The following is a 22991-nucleotide window of genomic DNA, read 5'->3' as shown; positions in this document are numbered from 1 at the left end:
ACACAGACACGCCAGCTGGACCAAATATTCAATTGGGAAAGCAACTCCACTCCACCCACTGCTGCCCTGGAGCTGTGTGTGTTTGTGTGTGTGTTTATGTGTGGCACAGAAAGCAATATAGAGAAAGAGAGAGAGTGTGTGTGAGTATGTGTGTGAGACAGAGAAATGGAAAAACAGAAAGAGAAAAAAGACCAATCCTGTCGCCTGAAAGCTATATTCACATGACTTACTTTGGTCAAGTAAAGCATAATGAAAGTAGATATTCGATGTTGTTGATTGTCATAAAATAGCATGAAAAAGAAAAACAAGCAATGTGTTAGTCCTGCAAATAGATACTGCATACAAAGCCTGATATGTCTTATTATTCATCTTTGCAATTGAACTGTTTTGTGCAAAAATGATTTTTAAAAAACACCAATGAAGTGAGCTCCACTGTTGCACTGGGTGAGCAGTTCCTTTATTGCCACAGATACACAGACTGCAGTTTATTTAGTACCACCATGCTGCCCCAGGGCCAGATATTCGCTAGAACGTCAAACGTGAAATAATCTGCCACTGAAAGTAGTCCCCAGCAGTCAGCTGGCTGATTTGAGAAATTACTGAGCCTTTAGAAAAAGACAAAAAACATGAACTGCTCATCAAATTATCCATGTTTTAAATTTGTTTTAAAAGACAACTATTCCTAGTTTCAGCTTTCCAAGCTACTGATTAAAACACACTCACCAAAATATTATTTTATAGTTATACTGTAAAGGTCATTATAGCTCTCTTGAGTTTGCATTTGAATTTCAAATTTTCTTGGGATGTGACTATGTTAAGTAGCTAGGCAGGTCACACATTATGTCATAGGAATCTAAGTAGGATGCACCTGAAGGATGTTTAAGACATTCCAGGATATTCATGGAATATCTTTAAGTAGCCCTGTTGACGTTACATTTTAAGGGTAATTAGATGTAAAGATGCCACCTCTGCTGCTAGTTCACACACTTTGTCGTGGTCCTTCTAGAGCACGGGTGTTAAACATAAGGCCCAGGAGCCAGAATGAGCTGAGGAAGACTTCGATCTGGTCCACTGGACAGCTTTGGAAAAAGAGGGCATCGATTTTGGATTTTTAACTGTCGTATTACTGAAATAACACTTCTTTTCTTACATCAAACAGGGTTAAATGTGTAGTTATACATTTTTAGACTGAGAAAAAAAGGCAGTTTTACTGGTTTGGCCCACTTGAGATTAAAGTGGAGAGTACGTGGCCCACGATGTAAAATGAGTTTGACATCTCTGTTGTAGAGTTTCGTGAGGAAGTGCCGTTGAATGGGCCTTCCTTATTGCTCCTTTGGAATTTTAATTCATGACTTCATGGAGTTTTTAGATATTTTAAAACACAAAAAAAAAAACTATGGCCAAGGGATTCAAGCACCTAAGTCTTCTTACAGACTCTCTGCCTGTGACTTTAAAGGCGTGTAGAACGCCGCCATCAATCCTAATCTACTCAGCAGCTCCATTTCCTCTAAAATGTCTTAAAGGTCTTGTAAATGTAAACACATTTTGTCAGAGAAAGACTGGAGAGATATAAAGACAAAGGGAAGCGAGACAGAACCTGGCTCTACTCGGCAGTAATCAACGAAAGACACAAACACACACAATTATACACCCAAACACACACGAATAACTACAAAGTGCAAGTGTGACTATCAACCCCAGCACGCACACACAAACACAGAGTCAGTTAGCTAACATGCTATCAACAGTGTAGCATTTCAAAGTCCTATTAGCGATGCCTTTTCATCCTCTTTTGCTTTATTTAACAAGACGCGCCAATTAAGAGCCGGGAATTCTAATTGAAGCTAACCGCCACTAACGTTAGCGCTGCTGGCAACCACAACAAAGTCGACACGTGTAAACAAACCAACAAATAAGCATGCGCACACACCCACAGATACAGCACAAATAAGTGCATCTAGATAAGAAAATACTGTGTGTGTTTATGTGTGTGTGTGTGTTCATCTGCGTGCAGGATGCTGTTCTGCAGGGACGGATATGGAGATGCTGATTTGGAAATCTGTCTAGGAACATGCAAATTTATGCAAATAGCACCTCTACGTGTGTGCGTGTGCTAAAACACATGCCTGTCTTTGTGTATATGTATCTGTGTTTATATACTTTAATGCAAACACAATCTGCCGGTGAAGGTGGTGTGTGCGTGTGTGTGTGTGTGTGCGCGCGCGCACATGCTCAGCACTGGGCAACACCGGGATTTTTACATTGATGTGATATGCATGTTCATGTCTTGTAGTCTTGAACGAGTGCTCCTCTGTGTTTGTGTGTGTGCGTGCAGCCCATATGTTTGCCATAAAGACCGTGAGTAATTGCCAAAGTGCTCCTCATCTGTGTGTGTCTGTGTATGTGCAAGTGTGCTCATATACACGTTGCAGCACTTACTGATCTATCTCAGAGCATGTGTGAGAGTAAATTACCAAAACACAGGCAGAGTTATTTGAGCCTTTTTGTTTCCTATTTGTTAGAGTAAACAAAAGAAGACAAGCGATAAAGAGAGAGTTTTTTTTAAAAGAAAGAAGAGAGACAAAGGACAAAAAAGACAAAATAGGAGAGAAAAAGGAGGGGCAGATGATCAGAAAATAAAACAATAAAGTGGGAAGAGGAATAAAGGAAAGGTTTTGCCAGAAGGAGGAAGAAAAAAGAGATGTAGATGAAAACAAACTGGAACACAAAAAAAGAAGCTAGAATAAAAGCTGTGACAGTGAAATGAGAGCTTGCATTCATTCCAGGGTTTGTTATTTTCCAATTATCCCTTTCTAAAACCATTTGTGTGTGTTTACAGGTGGCAGAAAATCCTAAGCTTTGACCTCTACCCCCTTAGCCAGTAAGTATATCTGTTGAACTGAGCACTGGTCAACATCAGCTCAAGAATAGTTGTTTTGAAGGAAATAAATCAGCCTTTCTTAGAGGTCTCACTGCCTTAGTTGTAACAAGTTTAATTCTCTACCTATGCTTTTCCTATAACGATGAATGGGCGGATGGATTTTAATTTATCTGTTTATCCTGTATCTCCCATCTGTTATTCATTTTTCCATTTTTTTCTCTTAGCATGATATAATAAAAAAAAATCATATTTTTCTGCAGAAGCCCCGCCCACCTGCGGTATTTTTTGGATTCTACTAGAGCAGCTTTGTGTGGGGGTTCAATATTTTACAATAAACTTTATTTATGATCTACTGGGCATTGGTGCAGCACTTTAATTCATCAAGTATCCAAAAACAAGTTTAAGGAAGAGGCGTTTAAAGTTAGCTTTCTTCTCCCTCACAAACAAAAGGTCTGAACAGAAACTTGGGAAGGTTTATATTGACTGACCTCATCACTTTAATGTTTACCATGTTTTATGAGAATCCCATATTGTAACAGTTCATAAATGACACAAATAAGAAACACTAAAGTTTTTAATGCACTATTTTTTTTTAGAAACTTTCCATTTAAGACAAAGTTGTTTTATTTTAAAGGGTGATGGTTGAGTGTTGATGACACAGCTTGGACAGTGCTCATTGTCTTGTCTTTTCTTTTCTCAGCAGCATTTGTTTGCTCTGTTTGCTGTGCTGACTCCCATCTCTGTCACTGATGTCACTGATATGTTTTGACAGCGTAAGTAGGGCTACTGAAATAACACATGACAAAGTAGAGAACAGTCCTATCATCGCTTTACCAGCTTTGGTTGCTTGATTGTGAAGAAGCGGGTTCCAATAGCTGCAGCTAGAAGTAACCGATTCTGAAAATAAGACAGGTGTGTGTGTCTGTGTGCGTGCGTGTCATGTGGGCACATCCATATGCATGTATGCAAATATGTGTTTATGCAACCGCGTGTGTGGAATGTGTGCACAGATGTGCTTGCACGTAGCAGTCGTGTACGTTTATTCTTCAAATGTGTGCGAGCCTTGACGGCGGGTTCGTGCGCTTGAATTTTTGCGAGGAACACAATGACGCAACGCCGATGAAGACCCTTTGGTGTTATCACTTCTATTTGAGGGCTTAGACTCATTTTAAGGGATGAGGCTGAGGTTGCTTTGTATTAATGAGGGTTCACATACGTTTAAAAAAAGAAAGAAACAAAGGCAAGTGTGTGAGTGTTGGTGCTCTCACCAGGTGTGTGTCGAGGTATACCCTCAGGCTATCCAGGTCCTGTCTGGGCTGAATCCAGTTCTCTGTGCTGTCCAGCGCCTCCTGAAGCCACGAGATGAACCCGTCCAACTGCTGCACGAAATACTGGGGACAAGGGAGGAGAGAGAGAATTCAGTTTATGATTTAAAAAAACAAAAACAACAACAACAAAAACTAATAATATGTATAAATGCTGATGTCCAGGGCCTGCTGGAAAGGCATCAGAACAACACAACACACACTAAACACTTCAGAGGATTGGGAGATGACAGAACGATAATGTGTAAAAAGAGGAAGGAAGAGAGGAGCAAAACAAAGCAGCAAACAGTTTGAACAGAAAATGGCAGAGAAGCACATCAAAACACACCAAGAAAGGGAGAAGTCCAACAGGTAATGGCATGCAACAGGGAGAGGAAAGGCAGAAAAGGGGGAAAAAAAGCAACAGATTGGAAGAGAACAGGATTAGAGTACAAGAGAAGGATAAAAAAAACAAAAGGGGGGGAGCGAGGGAGCGCCCGGCTGGTGTTTAAGAACTGATTCCAGATGAATTAATTCAAGGACAGAGAGAGAACAAAAACGAGACCCACAGGATGAAACAAGTAAACACACGTTTGGACAAATACAGAGGAAAGGAGAATGGAAAGAGAGAGGAAGATATATGGAGGAAAATACAAACAAAGGACTTAAAGATGTGCAAAAATCCACCAAGGAGAGTGAAGGCATGGAAAGAGAAGACAGACGAAACAGGAAGACCGAAAAAAAGCAGGTGAGGAAGACAAGAAAAGATTTTAAAAATACACATATAAAGGCAGAAAAGAAATCAAAACACAGATGGAAAAGAGGAAGAAGTGAGAGGAAAGAAAATTTAAAAGAGAGAGAAGAAGAAAAATGACACTAGTGCATGGCAGACAGGTGAAAAGTAAGAAGTGACGAAGAGACTGATGAAGAGACAAGGGGAAACAAGACTGCAAAAGCAAAAACGTGAGAGTTGGGGAAAGAAAAGGGGAACAGAGCCAGAACGAGCAGAAGGAAAAGAGATCAAAAGAGATGAAGTGGTATGAATGACTCTAGTGAGCTGAACACGTATGTCTCCATCACTGGCACGTTGCCCTTCATGGGAGTACACAGATAGATGTACACACTGACAGAAGATAGGGGGAAAAAAGAAGGCAGCAGCTTGTTAGTCAGTGGAGAGCTACTGCCATCTACTGGCCAACAGTGAGATTTATGATGCGCAGAAGCCTTGATGATCCACAACAAGATTGTACTAATCTAACTAAAAATGAAACACACAAAAATTCTGTTGTTTTTTTAAATTGCATAAACATCCTCTTTTTCTTCCATATGATGTGAAATGTATCAGCAGGAAAATCCACAGAATCCATGTGAAATAGCACCTGATCCAGTATTGATTTCTGTCTTTAAATCCACTTCACTCCTGAAGAGGAACAGAAGAGACTGCTTAAAAGAAGAACAAAGAGTCTTCAAAGGGAGGTGAAAGGGGGAGTAAACACTTTGGATTGCAAAGCAAGGATCAGACAGAAGAAAGGAAAGTGTTTAAACCTCTTTTAGAGACAAAAACAAAAGGGAAGCATTAAGGGTGTTTGATACAAATTTTGCGTCTGCACAGTTCTGCCCAGCTAAAACTCACACTCGCTGTCCAGGACTTGCAACGCTTGGAAGGGAGACCGACAAAAAGAATGGGAAAATACTCCAAGAGTAACCGAGAAAGAGCAGGCTGCACATTCACCTCGACGATTTTAAAGAATCAAGCCAGCATGTTATGCATGTGGTTTAAATAAGCATGGACATGTATGGTTTACTTCTCCAATAACAGCTCCAGGTGTGTAGTTTTAGCATAGCCGGTCCCACTGGAGGAATCAGTGTTGCACTTAGCCATGGGGCTACGCTAGGTTTTCTTTTTGATTGATCGCTAAGTTTTCTTCTACTCTTTGGATCAAGTTTATTTCACATGAAGGACCACCCTTAACTGCCTTATTTCGTCTCGTGAGCTCGTGGGGGGGAGAAGGCTGCACCTGCCTGTAACTCCACCACTCGGCCAGCTCTTATAACCTCATGTAGCGGGTGAACGCATTTGTAATTAACTGATTTGACATTCACGTCTGATGTATCTATATTTCAGCAGTCTGTAGCTTTAGCCCATCCACCACAGGCATAGTTGCTTCCACAGAGAAATCCACTACGAACACAACCCCGCACAGGTCAAACTGGAGCTGCGACCTGAATTTTATGTAGCCTGGATCCAATCGAACTACACAGAGCGTGCGAGCTACATCAAGCAAAGAGAGAGCGAGCTGAAAGTGATTTACATAAAACCGAAGACATACAGCAACTCCATAAAATTCATTCTTTCCACTCAGACCTTAAACATTACATCTGGAAAAACAGGTTTAACTGTGACTGCGGATCATCAAGAAGACAATTCTAATATTTTATACATTGAGCGCTGTTTTCATATCTTTCACTGAGAGCTATCTGGAAAACTAATGGCAGAGTGAAGGAGGCTGTGGGGAGAAGGTAAATCTGATGGAAATTACTTGAGCTGCCACATCTGTGCACCCACGCTTTCACCTCGCCTACAAATCGCTGTAGCAAATCTATACGTGTGTGTCCTCATATGGAGATAGGTGTGTCTGCTTACTGTGATGATAAAATGTGCGTTTGCGAACACGTTCTATTCCACAGTGTTGTCTGTGTGTTGGTTTACTGTTATAGATATGTATAGTGTGTTTGTTAGTGTGAGAGAGCGTGTGTCTGCATGTGAGTCTGTATGAGATGCAAACCTTGACCAAATGAGCAGCAGTATGTTAATTACAACCGTGACCCTTTAAAAAAGCACACACACACACATCAATATGATTCTGTCCATCTCTCCACCGCTCGTTATTGAGGAGATATGGAAATCAAAAGTAGTGATGAGAGGAGAGGAGGAGAGGAAGAATGGAAGAAGTAGGAAGAAGCAGATGGTATAAGGAAAGGAAAGGGGTTGCATGGAGTGCAAAGCAAGATTCAAGAGTATTAAAGGAAGAGAACAAAGCAAAGGTTAGAGGAAAGGGATTGAAAGGTAAATGAGAAAAAGGAAAAGGGCAACAAAGAAGGAGGGCATCAGAGGATAAAAAGAACAGAGGTAAAGATCAATGAGAGAATTGCAAAAAGGAAAAGATGAGAAGAAAAGAAGCATGAGAACATGAGATGCGAAGAGAGGTAAACCATGAGAAGAAATGAGGTGAACTGAAGAGAAGAAGAGTGAGAAGGACAGAGGAGGAAGGCGCGAACAGCGGCAGAGCGAGTATTGCTGGTTTGGATATCGACCAGCATGCACTGGGCTGCTTACAGCTTCTTTGATGTCTCTAAACCAGTGAGGCTCCTGAGGGGCAGAAAGGCCTGCTGGGAGCTGAAACGCCTGATCTGATCCTCTGCCGCCTGGATAACTGCTCTGATATCATGCTTCATCTCTTCCTCCTGTGGTTCAGCTCTTCACCGCTGGATAATTACCGCTCAGCTGACGAGGCTTTCTGAAGGACGACGCTGATAGATTTGGACTCAAACTCCCGACAGATGATATTTGGCTTCGCTGATTAATATGTTAGAAGCAATAGCTCTGATTTTCCACCAGGAGAACAAAGCAAACAAAAATCAAGATACAACTGATGCTAGTCCACAGAAATTAAGATTCGATACCAGTGTTCACATTTTTATGATCTTTCAAGTAGCAAGGAGAAATAAAAAACAGAAACAAAATGTTAGAGCAGCAGAGAAACACAATTAATTGTTGTGTTAAAGGATTTACTGCTGTGGAAATATTAAAGAACTTCTAGCAGTCGTGTAAAACAGCAACAGTAACTTCAGCCAGTGCTTCATAACAACAATGACTGCTTAAGGCGGAGGTTGGGGTGGATGGATGGGTCAACAAAACCACCTTCTATGCCAATCACATTTTATAAATGTTATCACTTTTCTATAATGGAATTGTACTTATAGAAACAGATGACCTACTGTATACTGTCTGGTCATTAGGCTTAGAAGACTACAGGCTTAGAAGACTACAGACTAAGCTCAAATGACTTAACTGTATAATTGACATTTTAACAACCCAAACACTGCTTGTATTTGTCTTGAAAGCCAGGTGAAACTTGAACACATATTCAACTTCTCTTCTCTATATGCCACTGTTCATGGCCCTGGGCTGCACGGTTTGCAAGTGCATCCACGTACCTGGTTAAAATCCACACGAATGCTGGGACTCAAGGCTCTCTGGGTCGTGCACCACATACTTGAAGAAAACAGACATGCTAACCTTCATGGTAGCTCTTAGCTATAAGCTAATGAATTTGGATGACTGGCATCCTAGCTTAACAAAATTTCAGCACCTGGTGAAGGTAAAAACCAGAACAAAATACGAAATGATGACTTTTCTGAGCGGGGTTCCAAAAACATTTTGGGGGATTGAGGTGAGATGGATAATTTCCACAGCAGGCTACGTTATTAGATTGACTAACTCGAACACCAAACACTTTTCCACCGCTGCGCCGAAATTAAAGAACTCGAGGGGAGGAAATTTTGATTAGAGTTTCATTAAAATTATTTGTCATATGAAACATGGAGCCTGCGCAGCTGATTTCTGAGGAATATTTGGATAGGACAGGACTGCAGCTGTCTCCACGGTACATTAGGGTGGAATTTCATTTTGCCTTTTTAATTATTAGAAATTTGTCTATCTGTAGTGCGCCTGGAAGGAAGGAAGGAAGGAAGGAAGGAAGGAAGAAGGAAAGGAAAGGAAAGGAAAGAAAGAAAGATGTCCAAATTAACAGAGAGTAAAAAGACAACTCTCACACCTGACTGCATCTCTAATATCGTCCCGGTAAAGCCCCGCCCACCACTGCCAGTTATCCAGCTCTCTGCTGCTGTGGAAATGGTTATCTAGTCAACAGTGGTGTTATAACCAGTCAAACATTCCTTTAGAGCGGCATTACAGGACCAAACTGGCCCACTAAAGTGTCCAATCTGCTCCACAGGATGAATGTTTAAGTATGAAAATTGCATCAGAGGGAGTATTTTCAGTACCATGCTGTTGGTTGCATTACAAAGCATTGTTATAAGTCATAAGGAACAAATCACATCATGGGAGTAGTTGTCCAATGTGTGAATTGAATCTCTAAAATATTTGTTGGCTCTTATTTATGTTTAATATTTATCTTCCACTCTGTCGCTGCAGACTTAAAGCTAAACATCTGCCATATCAGCTTCATAGAGTAATTACTTTTAACTCTCAGAACAAAAACTTTTATTATATGTGGGATAACTTAATTTTCATTCAAGAAAAAAACACTCAAGACCAACAACGACGGCCCTGCTGCTCATATTAATGACAATGTGCACATTTCATGGGTTTAAATCGAACAAAAGCGAGAGCTCGTGGGATACTCTGTCAGCCTGTAATATACTGCATTGTCTCCAATAATGAAAATGAGAACATGGCTTTCTAGCAATAAGCTGGCTTCTGTGGCAAATTTTACTACCTTGTGTCATAAACTCTTTAACGGAGGAATCTGCACTGATTGCTTTTACACCAGAAAAGGTCACAGTACAGATCAGCTACACACAAAATTATCTTTATGTTCCTCCTACAACCCTAATTAGTATGTGCCGAATGTGTATTTTCTATCAGCTTTTAATCAGTGGCCGTGTGATAAAGTGTTCAGAATCAACATTACCAGGCTGCAAACAAATTTACTTCTGTCACTTTTTCCTTTACCTCCCCCTTACCCTGTTTATCTAAAGAAGCACAAAAGAAGAGAATAACACCCCTCCGCCTCATCATCCTCCACCTCTCTCTTATTTTCCTATCCTCTCTGCTGTCGGTGGGCGTCCCTGACCCCCCTGCTGGGCCAATCAGACGATTCTTGATGTGAGTCTGTTGTCTGTCTGTCTCCCACTGCTCGCAGATAGGCTGGCGTGCCGCAGAGCCTCCAAACACACAGACACCTCACACTGAGGACGCTGACGCTGGCCCAGGCGGTGCACACGATGTGATCACATGATGTATAGGACACTTATCTAACCAATGGGCTGTTTCTCCATAGTTTTTAGTTTTTCTAAAGAATTTAAATCCACTTCACGTGTCATGTCCCACACAGCGCAATCAGGAACTTTGGATTTCTGTGTATGTATCTCTCCTGCGTTGGTCTCATAAACTTTCAGGAAACAAGCCGCAGATTTACGTGATGCGGACACAAATTATGAGAGGATCGGTTCCGACATTACAAATGTTGAGGAGGTCAAGGTTGAGACAACAATGTCTAGACGGTCAAAGGCGGGAGGATAAAATATTCATGTCCAACAGTACGGAGAGAACAGAAACAAGGAGTGAAGCTCTGACTTGGGGAGGAGAAAGGAAAAATTGTGATTCAATGGAGTTACAGTCTAGTCAAAACAAATAATTTACTTTACAAAGTACAATTTTTTATGTTACCTCACTAGTACAAACCCATTGTGTGCAGAGGCATAACATGGGCTTCTATAATAAATACAGCCTGGTCATACACACTTCAACAGCTTAGCTTTCAAAAACAGGTTAATTAATGATCACTGTTTTGTTACACCTTTAAATTACTTGTAATTTGAATCTAGCTGTGTCTCCATGAGTTGCTCAGGTGTAATGCTTCTGGTGGAGCACCCTTCTTGTAACAAATTTCACCTAGCGACAGTCACCAACCTCCAGCAACAACTTGCCAAAAGATTTGGCAACACACGTTTTCCTCTAATAACTGGAGGTGGTGGAAAGGTCAGTAGTCAGAAATCTTTACACCTTGTTTCTGTTGCTGCCGCCTTCTAGACCAGTGTTAGCAGAATTACAACAAGTAATATGGCCCGCTGTGAAGTTTAAAGAAGTTTATGCTTCACATTTGTGTGAGTGAAATTACAACATTTTATTATACTGAGTCAGTAGCAGTAGCAGATCAGACGGGGATCTGTTGCAACCACACAGTTAATCAATCATGCTAACCTTAGCTCATCACTTAATGCTCCATACTCCTGATCATCCAAAAACCCAACACAATGACGTCCAAACCTCTGAGGCTGAAGCTTCAAAATGAATATACAGTGGAACCCCGACTTACGAAATTAATTCGTTCCAGAGGGTCTTTCGTAAGTCAAAATTTTTGTATGTCAAAGCACCTTTTTCCATCGCCCTTGGAGTGAGGCGATACTGGCTGAAGACGAAGTTCTTGGTGGAGGAGGAGGTGGCAGAGGTTGAAGAAAGCATACGTATGCATGCATACATACGTATGTGTACATGTACATAACATTATGGAATTGAATATTTTTGTAATTTTCCATTTTATCTATTTCGTTACGCGGGCATTTTGCCGTACCACGGGCAGAAATATTGCCGTTAAGTGCCTTCGTAACTTGAATTTTTCGTTAAATGAGGTCTTCGTAAGCCGGGGTTCCATTGTACTCACTTAAACTGATCTGATCTGCTAGTATTCAGATCATCCTCAATAATCAGAACAATCAACTAAGCAACAAAGTGTTGCTTAGGTAAGCTTTTTTTATGGTTCCTCTATGATTAAAGGAACTAAATCCATGAGGATAAAGGTAAATATCTGCCCCCTTCCTGTTATATTTTACTGACATTTCAGAGTTTCTACTCAGTTTGTCTCTGCTCTAATCAAATTTCCTCAACTCCACCTGCAAACACAACCATGAGCTTCTCCCCCGAGAAGACGAGAGGTGCCGGACGTATTATATTCGTGTTCTGCTCCTGGATTTGACTCATTTCTGCTACAACAGTGATCTTTCCACAGTTTCTCTTCCCTGGACGGATGATTTTTCATTCTATGTTAATCTGCTCGGTTGTATTCAGTAGAGACTCTTTGCAGAGAGACAGAATGTCACCCTCCACACTGAGACGCTCCTTCTCCTCTCTTCACTTCCTCAATTAGGCAGCTCATCCATCGCCATGATTACATGCTGCTAATTAAGCAGCTAATCAGCTAATTACCCAGGAGCAGAGAGGAATGAGGAGTGTGTGTGTGTGTGCTTATGTGTGTGTGGTTAACACAAGGTGTTCTGCAAGACAGCAGGGTATAATTCCTGATTCTGGGAGGATTTTTTTGTGTTTGTTTATTGTGTTTTAATCCAAAATTATGAATCTTTGTTTATTTTTGTAACTCTCTGGAGTTACATGTTTTTTACTCAATGCTCTGCGCCGGGTGTTGTCTGAATGTGATTTTTTTAAATTATTCCTTCCTGTTAGTAACATTCAGGGAAAGCCTGAATGCACCATGAGCTAAAACAATGTTTTCTAATGTCAAGGCATCAAACACAATTCACCCTCTGACCTTGAAATTTACATTCCTCATACCCAAGCAGATCCTCACATACTCAGGGATGTGGGAAACATTACACCAATGTGGGACACTTTGAAATTACTAGTACACTGTGATTTGATTCCCATTTGTCTTCCTTTAAGTTAACACATGAGATTGAGCTTGATATTGATCATCCATTCATTCATTTTCTTGATCGCTTGACCAGCTTAGGGCCATTAAAAGGATGGAGCATCTCCCAGCTGTCATAAGTTGAGACGCAGACTCACCAGTCTATTATTGGGGCAAAAAAAAAACCCTATTTTGAATCACCAATTAATGTAGCAGGCATGTAAACCCAGAGGAAACCAACAGTGGCAGATGCAAAGACCATGCAAAGTGGATGCTGCAGACCAGGAGGTTCACTACAGCACCAGCGTTCTACCAAAGACTGACATCAAAAAAGGAAAAGCAAAAAAAGAGGGCAACTTTGACATTTCAACAGTCAAATCATCATTAATAGTCACTATTATGGCCAATCTGGCCAATTTGGTAACATGGAGGACAGAATTTAATGTGGGGAATGAATTTATAACCCTCCGGGTCACTGATCCCCATTTCCAAGGACATCCCCTCACACAGCTGACACTTTAATTCTCAGACTGATTCAAAAGGACCCTGACCATTCTCACTGTTAATCTTATTACAGCTGTCCAATTCTGTAGGTGGGCTTCTGACCCGGCTAGCACCAGATAAGATGGGCACGCTGAACTTCATTGATCCCTGAGGGGAAACTGAGATGTTACAGCAGCAAAGTAAAATGTTGCCTGGGGAGTCGAGGGTATTAAGAATTGTAATATTAAGGCAATAAAGGTGAGAGAGTGACATAAACCTGAGTAAAATAAAACAATAAAGAAATATTAAAGGCGACAGAGCCACTTTATAGCACTAATTAAACAAGCAGCCATGATAGGAACTTATCCCCAGAGCTATTGGCATTTCACGATATTCAATATGACAGATATGACTGATTAGTTCACCAGGCAAACCTCATCAATAATCTGCCTGCCAATCAAACGTGACCTTTTGAAGTGAGGTGATGAATTAGCAGGGCCAGTGGACAATCCGATACTAGCCTTCCAATCCATCAAGGTAGCTTCATTGAAGGGGCAAAAGTGGATGTTGGACTGATTTTGTTTCAACTTGTCATCTTTTGTCTAAATGAAAGTGCAGAGATCTATCTCACAGACTGGCAGTAAAAACCAGCTACAGCAGTGAAACACAAACATTCCAAGTTTTACTTTTGGCAGGTTAGTTTAGCACCCTTGAGCCATTCTATTGAGGTACAGGCAAAATCTACTTTGGAGTTGTTGTGTTATGCCCCGCCCACATCACAAGGAAGTCCTGGCCTATTCTTACTGATAACTGGCTGATGTTGTAGGTTCACTGAGCTCATTGTGGCCTTCCAGATCATAAGAGCTGGCCCAGATGACCTGTTCACTCTCTTGTACTTTATTTATTTTAGTTGTTTTTTTTAAATTATACTTTATTTAAGTGAACATCTTATGCAGGCTGCCTCCCTGTCAGACACCTTGAGCCTGTTTATGGCATTGCTGACAAAAGCAAGACCCTAAAAAAAACATGTCAACTGGATGTTGGCATATGTTATGCAAAAATCTGTAAATATCGTTTAGCATTAAAGGCGGCCTCAAAAATGTGCAAGTAACATGTGCCTTATGCTCAAATACCCTTCCTACTATCGCAGGTGCTTTTACACAGATTTTAAACTGAGTGCAGAAATGTTGATGCTTGAAATAAGATCAATAGTTCATTTTGTCATTTGCACAGTTTGCTGTGGATGACTTATGTGAAATATGACTTAGCATAATTTCCGCATTAGGCGCACTTAAAATCCTTTCATTTTTTTAATTATTTTTTTATCGAAAGTGTACCTTATAAGGGTTACCGAAGTTGGACTAGCTGGTATATAATGATGTGCTACATGATCGCTAGAGACAAAGCTATATTAGCATAACATAAACAGTGAAGCTGCAGGATGAACACTAACTTTTTTCCACTCAATAAAAGTTGGGTTCCCGATGGTTAGGGACAAATGCAATCGCATGGCAGGATGCTGTAAACGGACCAAACTTCAGTCAGGAGAACAACTGAGATAATCCATCCACAATACAAGGTTAGTTATTAATATACTGCAACAAAATGGGAACAGAGCAGCTGCGAGAGAACTCAACATTAATGAATCAAAGGTACGGAAGTGGAGGAAGCAAGAAGAATGAGTTGAGTAAAGTTTGACTTATCTGACTGCTTTGTTTCACTTAATGCGCCTTATAATCCGGTGCGCCTTATGGTCCAAAAAATACGGTTGTAAAAGTATTACTGGAAGAAAATAGACTACACTTAAAGTCATGTGTGGGCGAGTCTCTGTACGTTCAGTGATGGAGGTTAAAAACATTGTCTGTGTGGACTGGTTAATAAGTCAGAATACTTTGCTCCAATAATGATGACGAAATGTTAAAGAGTAAACCGCCCACACGATCATAGAGCAAAATATCTCAAACAGAAATCAGTCAACATTCCTAAGAGTTGTTGTTTTGCTTACAGTATATTCGGAAAAATAGAAAACTGCATGGCGTCATCATCAAAAATGAAGACAAAGAAGGATTTCTCCTTAAGTAGCAGGAGAAATTCCACTGCAATGTAACTGTGCTGGCATAAATTACCACCCCAGACTTAAAAGTAATTACAGGTAGTAATTTTTAATAAGGAATATTACTGTTTTAATACAGTCAGAGGTGTAAAAATGTATTGGATTGAGCATCAGAGGATACTTAGGAAGGTAAAAAATACCAAGCTGGTGCTCAGTGTGAAGCTGGATGTATGCAGTAGAACAAAAACGAAATGAAGCTTCTAGGAAAGCTCATTTTCATGGGATGAGAAATGCCCCCAAACTTGTAAATGACAGTAGAGGGAATGAGCTACATATGTATCAAAGCCTGAACACAGACAGATAACGTGAAGACTAGATAGGAATACCTCAATCTTCTTCCAGATATCAGGGTCTTTGTCGTGACTGTGAATGTCCTCCAGCAGCTGCTGCACCAGAGACGTGCATTCACGCCCTCTCAACGGGGGCAGGGTCAGCGGAGGCTGATGCTCTGCTGACCTTCGCCCCTCATCCTCTTCAGACTGCAGGTCACTTAACGGGCCAGACTCGATGCTTTCATCCAGGGAGGGTGCAACATCGCTCGAGGAACTGGGGCTAAAGCGGCCAAGCAGGTTTCGCCTGCGAGTAACCTGCAGGAGGATGCACAAGTCGACATTATTGGAACATTCGTTCAGCTTCAACAAGGTTTTTTTTTGGAGTTAAAACACACAAAGAAACTATTTTCATACCAGCGATGGCAGAGGAGAAGGAATGTCTTCCCCACTATCCACTACACTGCTCACATTGTCCCCGCTCTCTCCTACATCCCAGTCCGGGTTGAGCTCAGTCAAATCCCAATCATCCACATCCTGGGTAGAGCCACCTGGCCTCTGCAGTTAGATGTAAAAAGAGCAATAGTGGTTGCAGTTTAGATTACAATGATGGACAGTCAGACACAGTATTCAGGATCCTAGTTGGTTGTTAACTAACCAAGGGGACGGTCTGAGTCAGACTTTCTAGTTTCATAGCAAGCATTTCTGTTTTGCGGAGCTGAGCAGGGAGAGCCAGGAACTCTTCTGACCCATACCAGTGCTCCCTGTCTGGGCTGCCTTTGGATGAGACTTGGGGACCCTATCAGACAAGAAAGTAGGAAATAAACATACAGTGGGACATTGAGTATGTGCAATTGTCAAACTTCTGTACTTGCTAACCTCGTCTTCTGTTTTTGACCACATAGTTCCTGATCTCAGCTCTTATTTAAACTGAATACTTGCAGGTAAATTGTGATTAGTATAGTACTGCATGCTTGTGATTTGAGAAGACATCAACTACAAAAGTTTCCACTACTTTAAAACATGATAAATTAATCAAAATGAAAGAAATGAAAACGAATAGATGTCGATTTAGACTGACTTCAGATGGCAAATAATTCCAATTAATCTGAGAAAAATGCTACCACACACACAAACGCTCTGTAATATGCCTCTGTCCTTCTCTGTCTGAACAAAACACAAACTTTTCTCCTAAACAAAGGAAATAATCTCTCACCCTCTGACCCTGGCGCTTTACAATCCAGACCGCCGCCTTGCTACGAGGCGGTCGGGGGTCCGACTCCTCTCCTGATGCTTCCAAGTCTGAAGAGAGAGCTTGCTCCCTCATGGGAGAAGGCAAGGAGGAATCAGAGTCCCCCTCACTATGTGTATGTGTCTCCTTCTGCATCCTCTCCATTTGATTTGATGTTTCATTCTGAGACTTCAGGTCCTGCAAAGGCAGGGGGGCGTCAGCGGTTGGTCTGGCCCCAGATGAGCTCCTCTGGTCAGGCAGAAGCCTCTGTGCACTCCCACCTGAGCGTCCTCCATATCTGGAGCTTGCATTTTTTCTACGTATGTTGCACCCATTCATCACCTGTAATGGAAATTTGAGTTAATGATGACGTTTCTGAAGCTCTCTATGTTCACTGGGTACATATAGTGGAAGAGAATTAACATCAATAAAAAGCCATCTCTGTCTCAATAGGAAGAAATGCAAGATAAAACAGAAGAATGTGTGGGTTTAACAAGAGATCCTTCTGTCTCTTCAGGTTATGAGGCTACCTCTGTGTCACGGCGATAGTCGTGACGCCAGCTGGAGTCCATTGTTTTATTACAAGACCCATCTGTGGATGCAGCCATCATCAACTCACTGCAACTCACTTACATTCTACAGTTTACCGCTGAGGCAGCAAACAAGGATGCCTACTGCTGTGTAGGCGGTGGGGTTTTGTATTTTGCTGCAGGTATACTATATTTGTGACATTCTCAATGTTCCCCAAGAAACAAACACGTCTCCTGAGCTATTAAAATATATGGTCTTTATGTTCTGCTATTAGCCAGTATTACTTCAAATATATCCTTGTGAATTGTGAAAGTTTTAAATTAGTTGTGTTTTCCTTAAATCTATATCCAGCTGTATCTGTGTAAAGATTAGTTACATTAACTATTTACTGCTTGTTGGTGCAATATTTTCTTACGAAAGTTAAGCATCCTGCCTGAAGTTTTTACTGTTTTGTTTTTATTTTTCAGAAATTGAACAAATGGTTTTCTTTGGCAAATCTTCAGTACATGTAGTTTTCACAATAGGTAAAAATGTCTCTGTTGCAGTTCTGGATTTATGCTCATTTCATTTATAAATGTTGTTCCTGAAGTGAAAAAACAAAGGACAAAGGAGGACAAACCTGCAGGCTCTCGCAGGACTGTGAAACATTTTCCGGATAAACTGAATCCAGTTCCAACCAGAACTTGGAGCGGTCTGGAGGAGAGGCGGAGATGAGAGACGGGGTGCTTCGGCTCAGCTCAGACTGGAACTGGATCCCTGAGACTGGGCTAACCTTCTCCGAACCTCCCACTGAGTCCTCCGCCCTGGATGCTCCATCTAGGAACATAGCAGCTCTCTTGGGAAGTGATGGTTGTGTGGGTGATACTTCGGTGCTGTGGAACTCACCCTGCAGGGGGCGCTTCGCACTTTCATTGTGGTTAGGCATGCTACATTGCATTGTGAGCAAAATAGATGAAGAAGGGTTATGGTTTGTTGAGTCACTGGGAGAAGAGAGTTCCGGTAAACTGTTATGGATTTTGTGGTTTGACAGATGGGGATCTCCACTTTCCTCAGATCCTGGTTCCTGGTTTGGGTCTTGGGTTTGGTTGATTTCCTTTAGGGTTTCCTCACTATTAGACTCTGCTACCCGTACCTCGGGTTCATCACTGGGACTGTAGTCACTTAACTCAAAGGCAGTGATACCACAGTCCAGAGAGAAGTAGTCTTGGCTGCAGCGGATAGTCAGCTGACCACAATCGTCTACCTCTGTCAGAGCGTCCAGGCGGGTCTAGATGAAGAAATAACCACTTTAATGTATCAGACAGACACTATCACTGTGAAATTTAACAAATGTATTTATTTCTTCTCAGTGTGATTCCAAACACAGTCAGTCTGTTTGGTTGAATTCACTGAGATCTCACTGATAGAGGCAACTTTTGGAGCTGAGAAATACTTGATTTAAAAATAAAAGAGCGTCTAAAACATGAGATTTGTTCGTCTGTGTGTCTGATACCTGGTGCTGGTCCTGGCTGAAGGCCTGCAGGATGTCAGTCTGCCGGGTGTAGTTTCCGTTGGAGTCCTGCAGGCTCTGCAGCAGACGTTCTTTCAGGACCAGAACCGAGACTCTCAGCTGGTGCCACAGCAGCTGCACCGTCCTAAACCACAAGAGGTACAACGTTTACCGATAGCTCATGTGCATCGTTGTGTATTTCTTATGAAACCCGATGACTATGAAAGAATCTGTTTTTAACATTCTTACATTTCTGCTTTGCATCATTAATGTTTACTCAAAACATGCAATGTCATTTCTTCAGGGTTACACTGTAACATTTTGTAGTAACAGTATACTGTACATACATAGATATTAAATACTTTCCCACCACTTCATCTTTTTCAGATTTTTGCTTAGATTTGTGGGCAGATTGTGAGCTGTTGTAATAAAAGGGCACCCATTATTAATTAATAGTAGGTCTTAGATATATGAATAGAACGAGCAACTGGGCGTTAAAAACAGCTATATCCATTACTCTACTCTTTTTAACCCAGTACCTACATAATAGAGTTATTACATTGTAACTCTTACAATTATGCTGTATACTGTGTGCTGAAATTTAAATTATGTCTCATCTTGTGGAGACCAACCTGATGTCAACAATGATGTTAACAGAGTAGGACAGTAGTTTCAGGGAGAACTCCGTCTCCAGCAAGGCGTGAATCTGCTCCACATGATCTGAGATGTCCTCACAGATGTCCTATAGTCACACAAACAAGAGAAAAAAATCATGAAACATCAGAAAAGTGATCAAATAATAAGCATACAAACACATATACAAGCCATACCTGACACCAGTTACTCTAGTATCTATAAATCTAGAGGCACTATAGAACAAAAAAAATCTGCTGAGTACTACTGCTGAAAAAGCAGAACTGGTAAGGATGTCATATTTCCCCTTTTAACCATGAGTCAGTTCCACGAGGGACCAGTTCCATGTTTGTGTGCAAAAACATGGAAAACTCGTGTTTCGGGGAGTAACACTGGCTCTATATCACACTTGCTGTTGACTGAGATTGGTGAACTAAATTCAGAAGCTGTAAACCCGCTCAGATGCACAAAGACAGACAGACGGACTCCGGGCTAAAATAACATCAGCTGTCACAAACTTTTATAACTGAAGTTTAGTGATGTGATGAGCATGCAAATTACCCACTTGTGTATCTCAACAATGCAGCGCTTCCTAAATTCTGCCTCAAAAGCATAAACTCTTCAGTTTTTGTAAAATGTGCGTGTTTGTAGTTAGAGGTGGTGTTTCGGAATTACATTGGGATAATCATTGTAATTACAAAAAACAACATGATCTAATTAAAGCACTGTTTAAGATCATTAAACACTGAGCACGTTGTGAAAAAGCGGCACGAAATTCCATATTTTTCAGCTCCAAACTTGTCGTGTAACATTCATATACACTAAATGTGTTGCGTTTTTTCTGAAAATGTATCGTCAAAAAACAAACCGTGAAAAAATGAAGTTAACATCAAGCAGTGATGAATTCCTAAACAAGAGAAGGAATAAAAGGAGATTTTGGGTTCATCTAATTCTTATGAGACGATAGCAGCAGGGAGAATTTCACGGTTCGAGCCACGACTTGAAGCTGTGTCACGGCTGCGTTCGTACATATGTCAGGATGTCAGTGGGGCAGTTTGAGCTCTTGTGGGCAGATTTGGGACAACTTCTGAGGAGCCAGAGAATTTATTTCAGAGAACCGACACACCTGGAACAGCGTCTCGCTGTGTGTCTGAGGTAAGATACAATTATTTTACTATTTCCATCTCATTAGTTTTATGTACTTTTACTAAAGTTTTATATTTTCTTGCCATCTAACTCTGTTGTTACTGCTTTGCGGAAAGGAAACTAGTGCGCACTAAAATTAGATGACCTTTTTAGAAAGCGAGTGACCTTGTCTTGAACCCACTGCGGCTACTTTACATCCACCTCAAGCCGCTGAGTCACTGTGTTGCTCCATGGTGACCTCTCTGAACAACACAACACCTCCTGCTCTGCTACAGCCTGGATTAGGACACCGCTCGGCATGTGAGAATGTAGGTCACACACGCTGCCAGCTTGGCTCATGCTAGTTTGGCTAACAGTGTGACCTGCTTAGCAGTGTTCCAAAATAAATCTGTATCTACTGTATGTGGGGTGAAGTGCTGCTGCATCAGGATTCCAGCTTGTGGTCAGTGTGAACATGAATGCTCAAACACAGAGTGCGGAGGACAGAGACTTTCATGTGGCCTGTATGACTGCAGAGTTTAGTATGCAGGTGTTGAACGTTTTAGTGAACTTGTCAGTTTTCTGGCTCCAGCTGACCAAATGTGAGCGGATTCTGGCCCACGTGTGTCTGTCAGATTTAGTCTGACATGAGCGGCACACGAGCCAGCTTTCAGTCCATTTGTATCATTCAAGTCCAGCATGAGTCTGGAAACCAGTCAGGCTGTAGTTAGCAGTTGCTGTTGGGCTAACTGATCACAAAAACAAAAATCTAACATCTTACTGGCCAACTAGTTTTATAGTACAGTAAGTCTAAACTTCACTAACTAGGCCGTGGGGCTGATTGTGCATTTGCATGCTCAATTCTGATCTTAGGTTCTTGATTTCTAATGCAGACATAAAATTACTGGCAACTGCCAGTGATGCACCTCAGCCTCATAGTAGATGCACTTATGGTATATATTTAAAACTCCTAGGTGATGTTCAGAAAACTCACCATATAACCTTGGCAATACAGTGTACACTAATTCTCCAAGTAAAACCTCAAAACATCCACAGTCCCTCACTGCACACACAATGTTCTTGAACCCTTAGTTAACACACACACAGCAAGTTTCGTCATCAAAGCGCTGTCATGTCACTTTAAAACACTGGTGAAAATGTCACTGGCTTCAATAATTCACCCATAGCTTTCAAATGCTAATACACATACACACACATCACAGCGCTCAGCAGAGGGCCCATCATACCAAATTAACACAGAGTCTGCCACTAGGATCTGAAGTCATAGAAGATCCTGAATCCAGGCAGAGTACTAGCAGCTAATGAGACCCCGCCAAGGGTGTGCAGATATATTCACAATGACAGCGTGTCTACATCAGTCTATATTTTTCTGTCCTGTGACCTCTTGCCATTAAAAATGTATAAATAAATGATAATATCTATCCTTTAATGATCTCTGTAAACAGAAATCTGCATATCAAAATGCAAGATTTTGAATAGAGGTAGTGTTTTATGGTCTGAGTTGACCAAGCACTCTGTTTTCAAGCTTTCAAAAAAGCTGTGTGAAGACTAAAGGAGGAACTGTATTTTCTGAAATGCCTTTTCCAAACCATTGGTCATTGTCTCAGTATGGTCTGGCTTTTTATTCTCTTTTTTTTAATGCATCTGCATTTCTAAGCAAGATATTCTCATGTAATCAGATATTTTGGCCAAACAACTCTCAGCTAGAAAAACTGCCTAGTGTCCCCTCAGCCTAAGGCTAGGTTTACATATGGATCTCTGAAATGTGCTGAAATTTTATAATATTTTTGATGAAAACCTAAATGTGAAAATAAAAGGAAAACTGGTTAAAGCTACTTATTGTGAATTCATGTGTTTAAAAATAGTTGCATGGGTAAAGCTAACACGAAGCATTGGGAAAGTGGCCCTCTGATACACACTCACTCACAAAGAGTAAACAAGAACAAACTTCTGATTAGCTTTGTTGTGCTGGAGATGGCTCTTCGAGAGTAACAGACTGACTTGGGACACTTAACTAAGTAGCTTTTATTATAGATTGTTAAGATGCTGTAAACGTAATGTTTGCCACGACGCACATTAAGTTTATTTTTGCTGATATAGATACAGTGTTGCAGCATTTTCTTGTTTCTTATTGCCAGGGGGTCCTACACTAAAACTTTCTCTGCCTCCTGGTGGTAAAAGTTTTGACTCACTTTCCCAAACGGTCATCTAAAAAATAAGGAAGGAGTCTAAATATTTGGGGGTTATCTTGGAAAAACTACAACAATTACTACAAACTATTCTCCAGCAAAACTGATACAAAACCAACTGCTAACATCAGTTAGCTAATAATTCCGACCTTGCTCTGTTTAACAGCACTTGGGAAACACTTTTTAAAAAAATGAAATTTAATCATTTTGTCCCCATATGTATAAGAAGAAGAAAAAAGCTCAGTCTGCTTGTATCTGCCGATGAGATGTAA

The 22991-nt window shown here is 41.0% G+C and overlaps 1 protein-coding gene across 2 annotated transcripts in view; it reads right to left on the bottom strand.

Moving 5' to 3' along the window:
- Nucleotides 1-22991, bottom strand: part of akap6 (A kinase (PRKA) anchor protein 6) — a 234426-nt gene that overhangs the window by 155824 nt on the left and 55611 nt on the right. For both annotated transcript variants that reach the window (XM_005941009.3, XM_005941011.3), the window contains exons 4-11: nt 19384-19493; nt 18755-18896; nt 17882-18529; nt 16717-17073; nt 16159-16299; nt 15918-16058; nt 15558-15818; nt 4150-4272 (exon numbers count right to left, since the gene is read on the bottom strand). In XM_005941009.3, coding sequence (XP_005941071.1) covers nt 4150-4272; nt 15558-15818; nt 15918-16058; nt 16159-16299; nt 16717-17073; nt 17882-18529; nt 18755-18896; nt 19384-19493 — 1923 coding nt within the window. The remainder of the gene's footprint in view (nt 1-4149; nt 4273-15557; nt 15819-15917; nt 16059-16158; nt 16300-16716; nt 17074-17881; nt 18530-18754; nt 18897-19383; nt 19494-22991) is intronic.

This window comes from Haplochromis burtoni, unplaced genomic scaffold, assembly GCF_018398535.1.
Source record: "Haplochromis burtoni strain Fernald_Lab_line unplaced genomic scaffold, NCSU_Asbu1 Contig_288, whole genome shotgun sequence".
In the NCBI taxonomy this organism is placed as follows: Eukaryota; Metazoa; Chordata; class Actinopteri; order Cichliformes; family Cichlidae; genus Haplochromis; species Haplochromis burtoni.
Note: the sequence above shows the minus strand (reverse complement) of the source record. Positions and strands in the feature narration are given on the sequence as shown.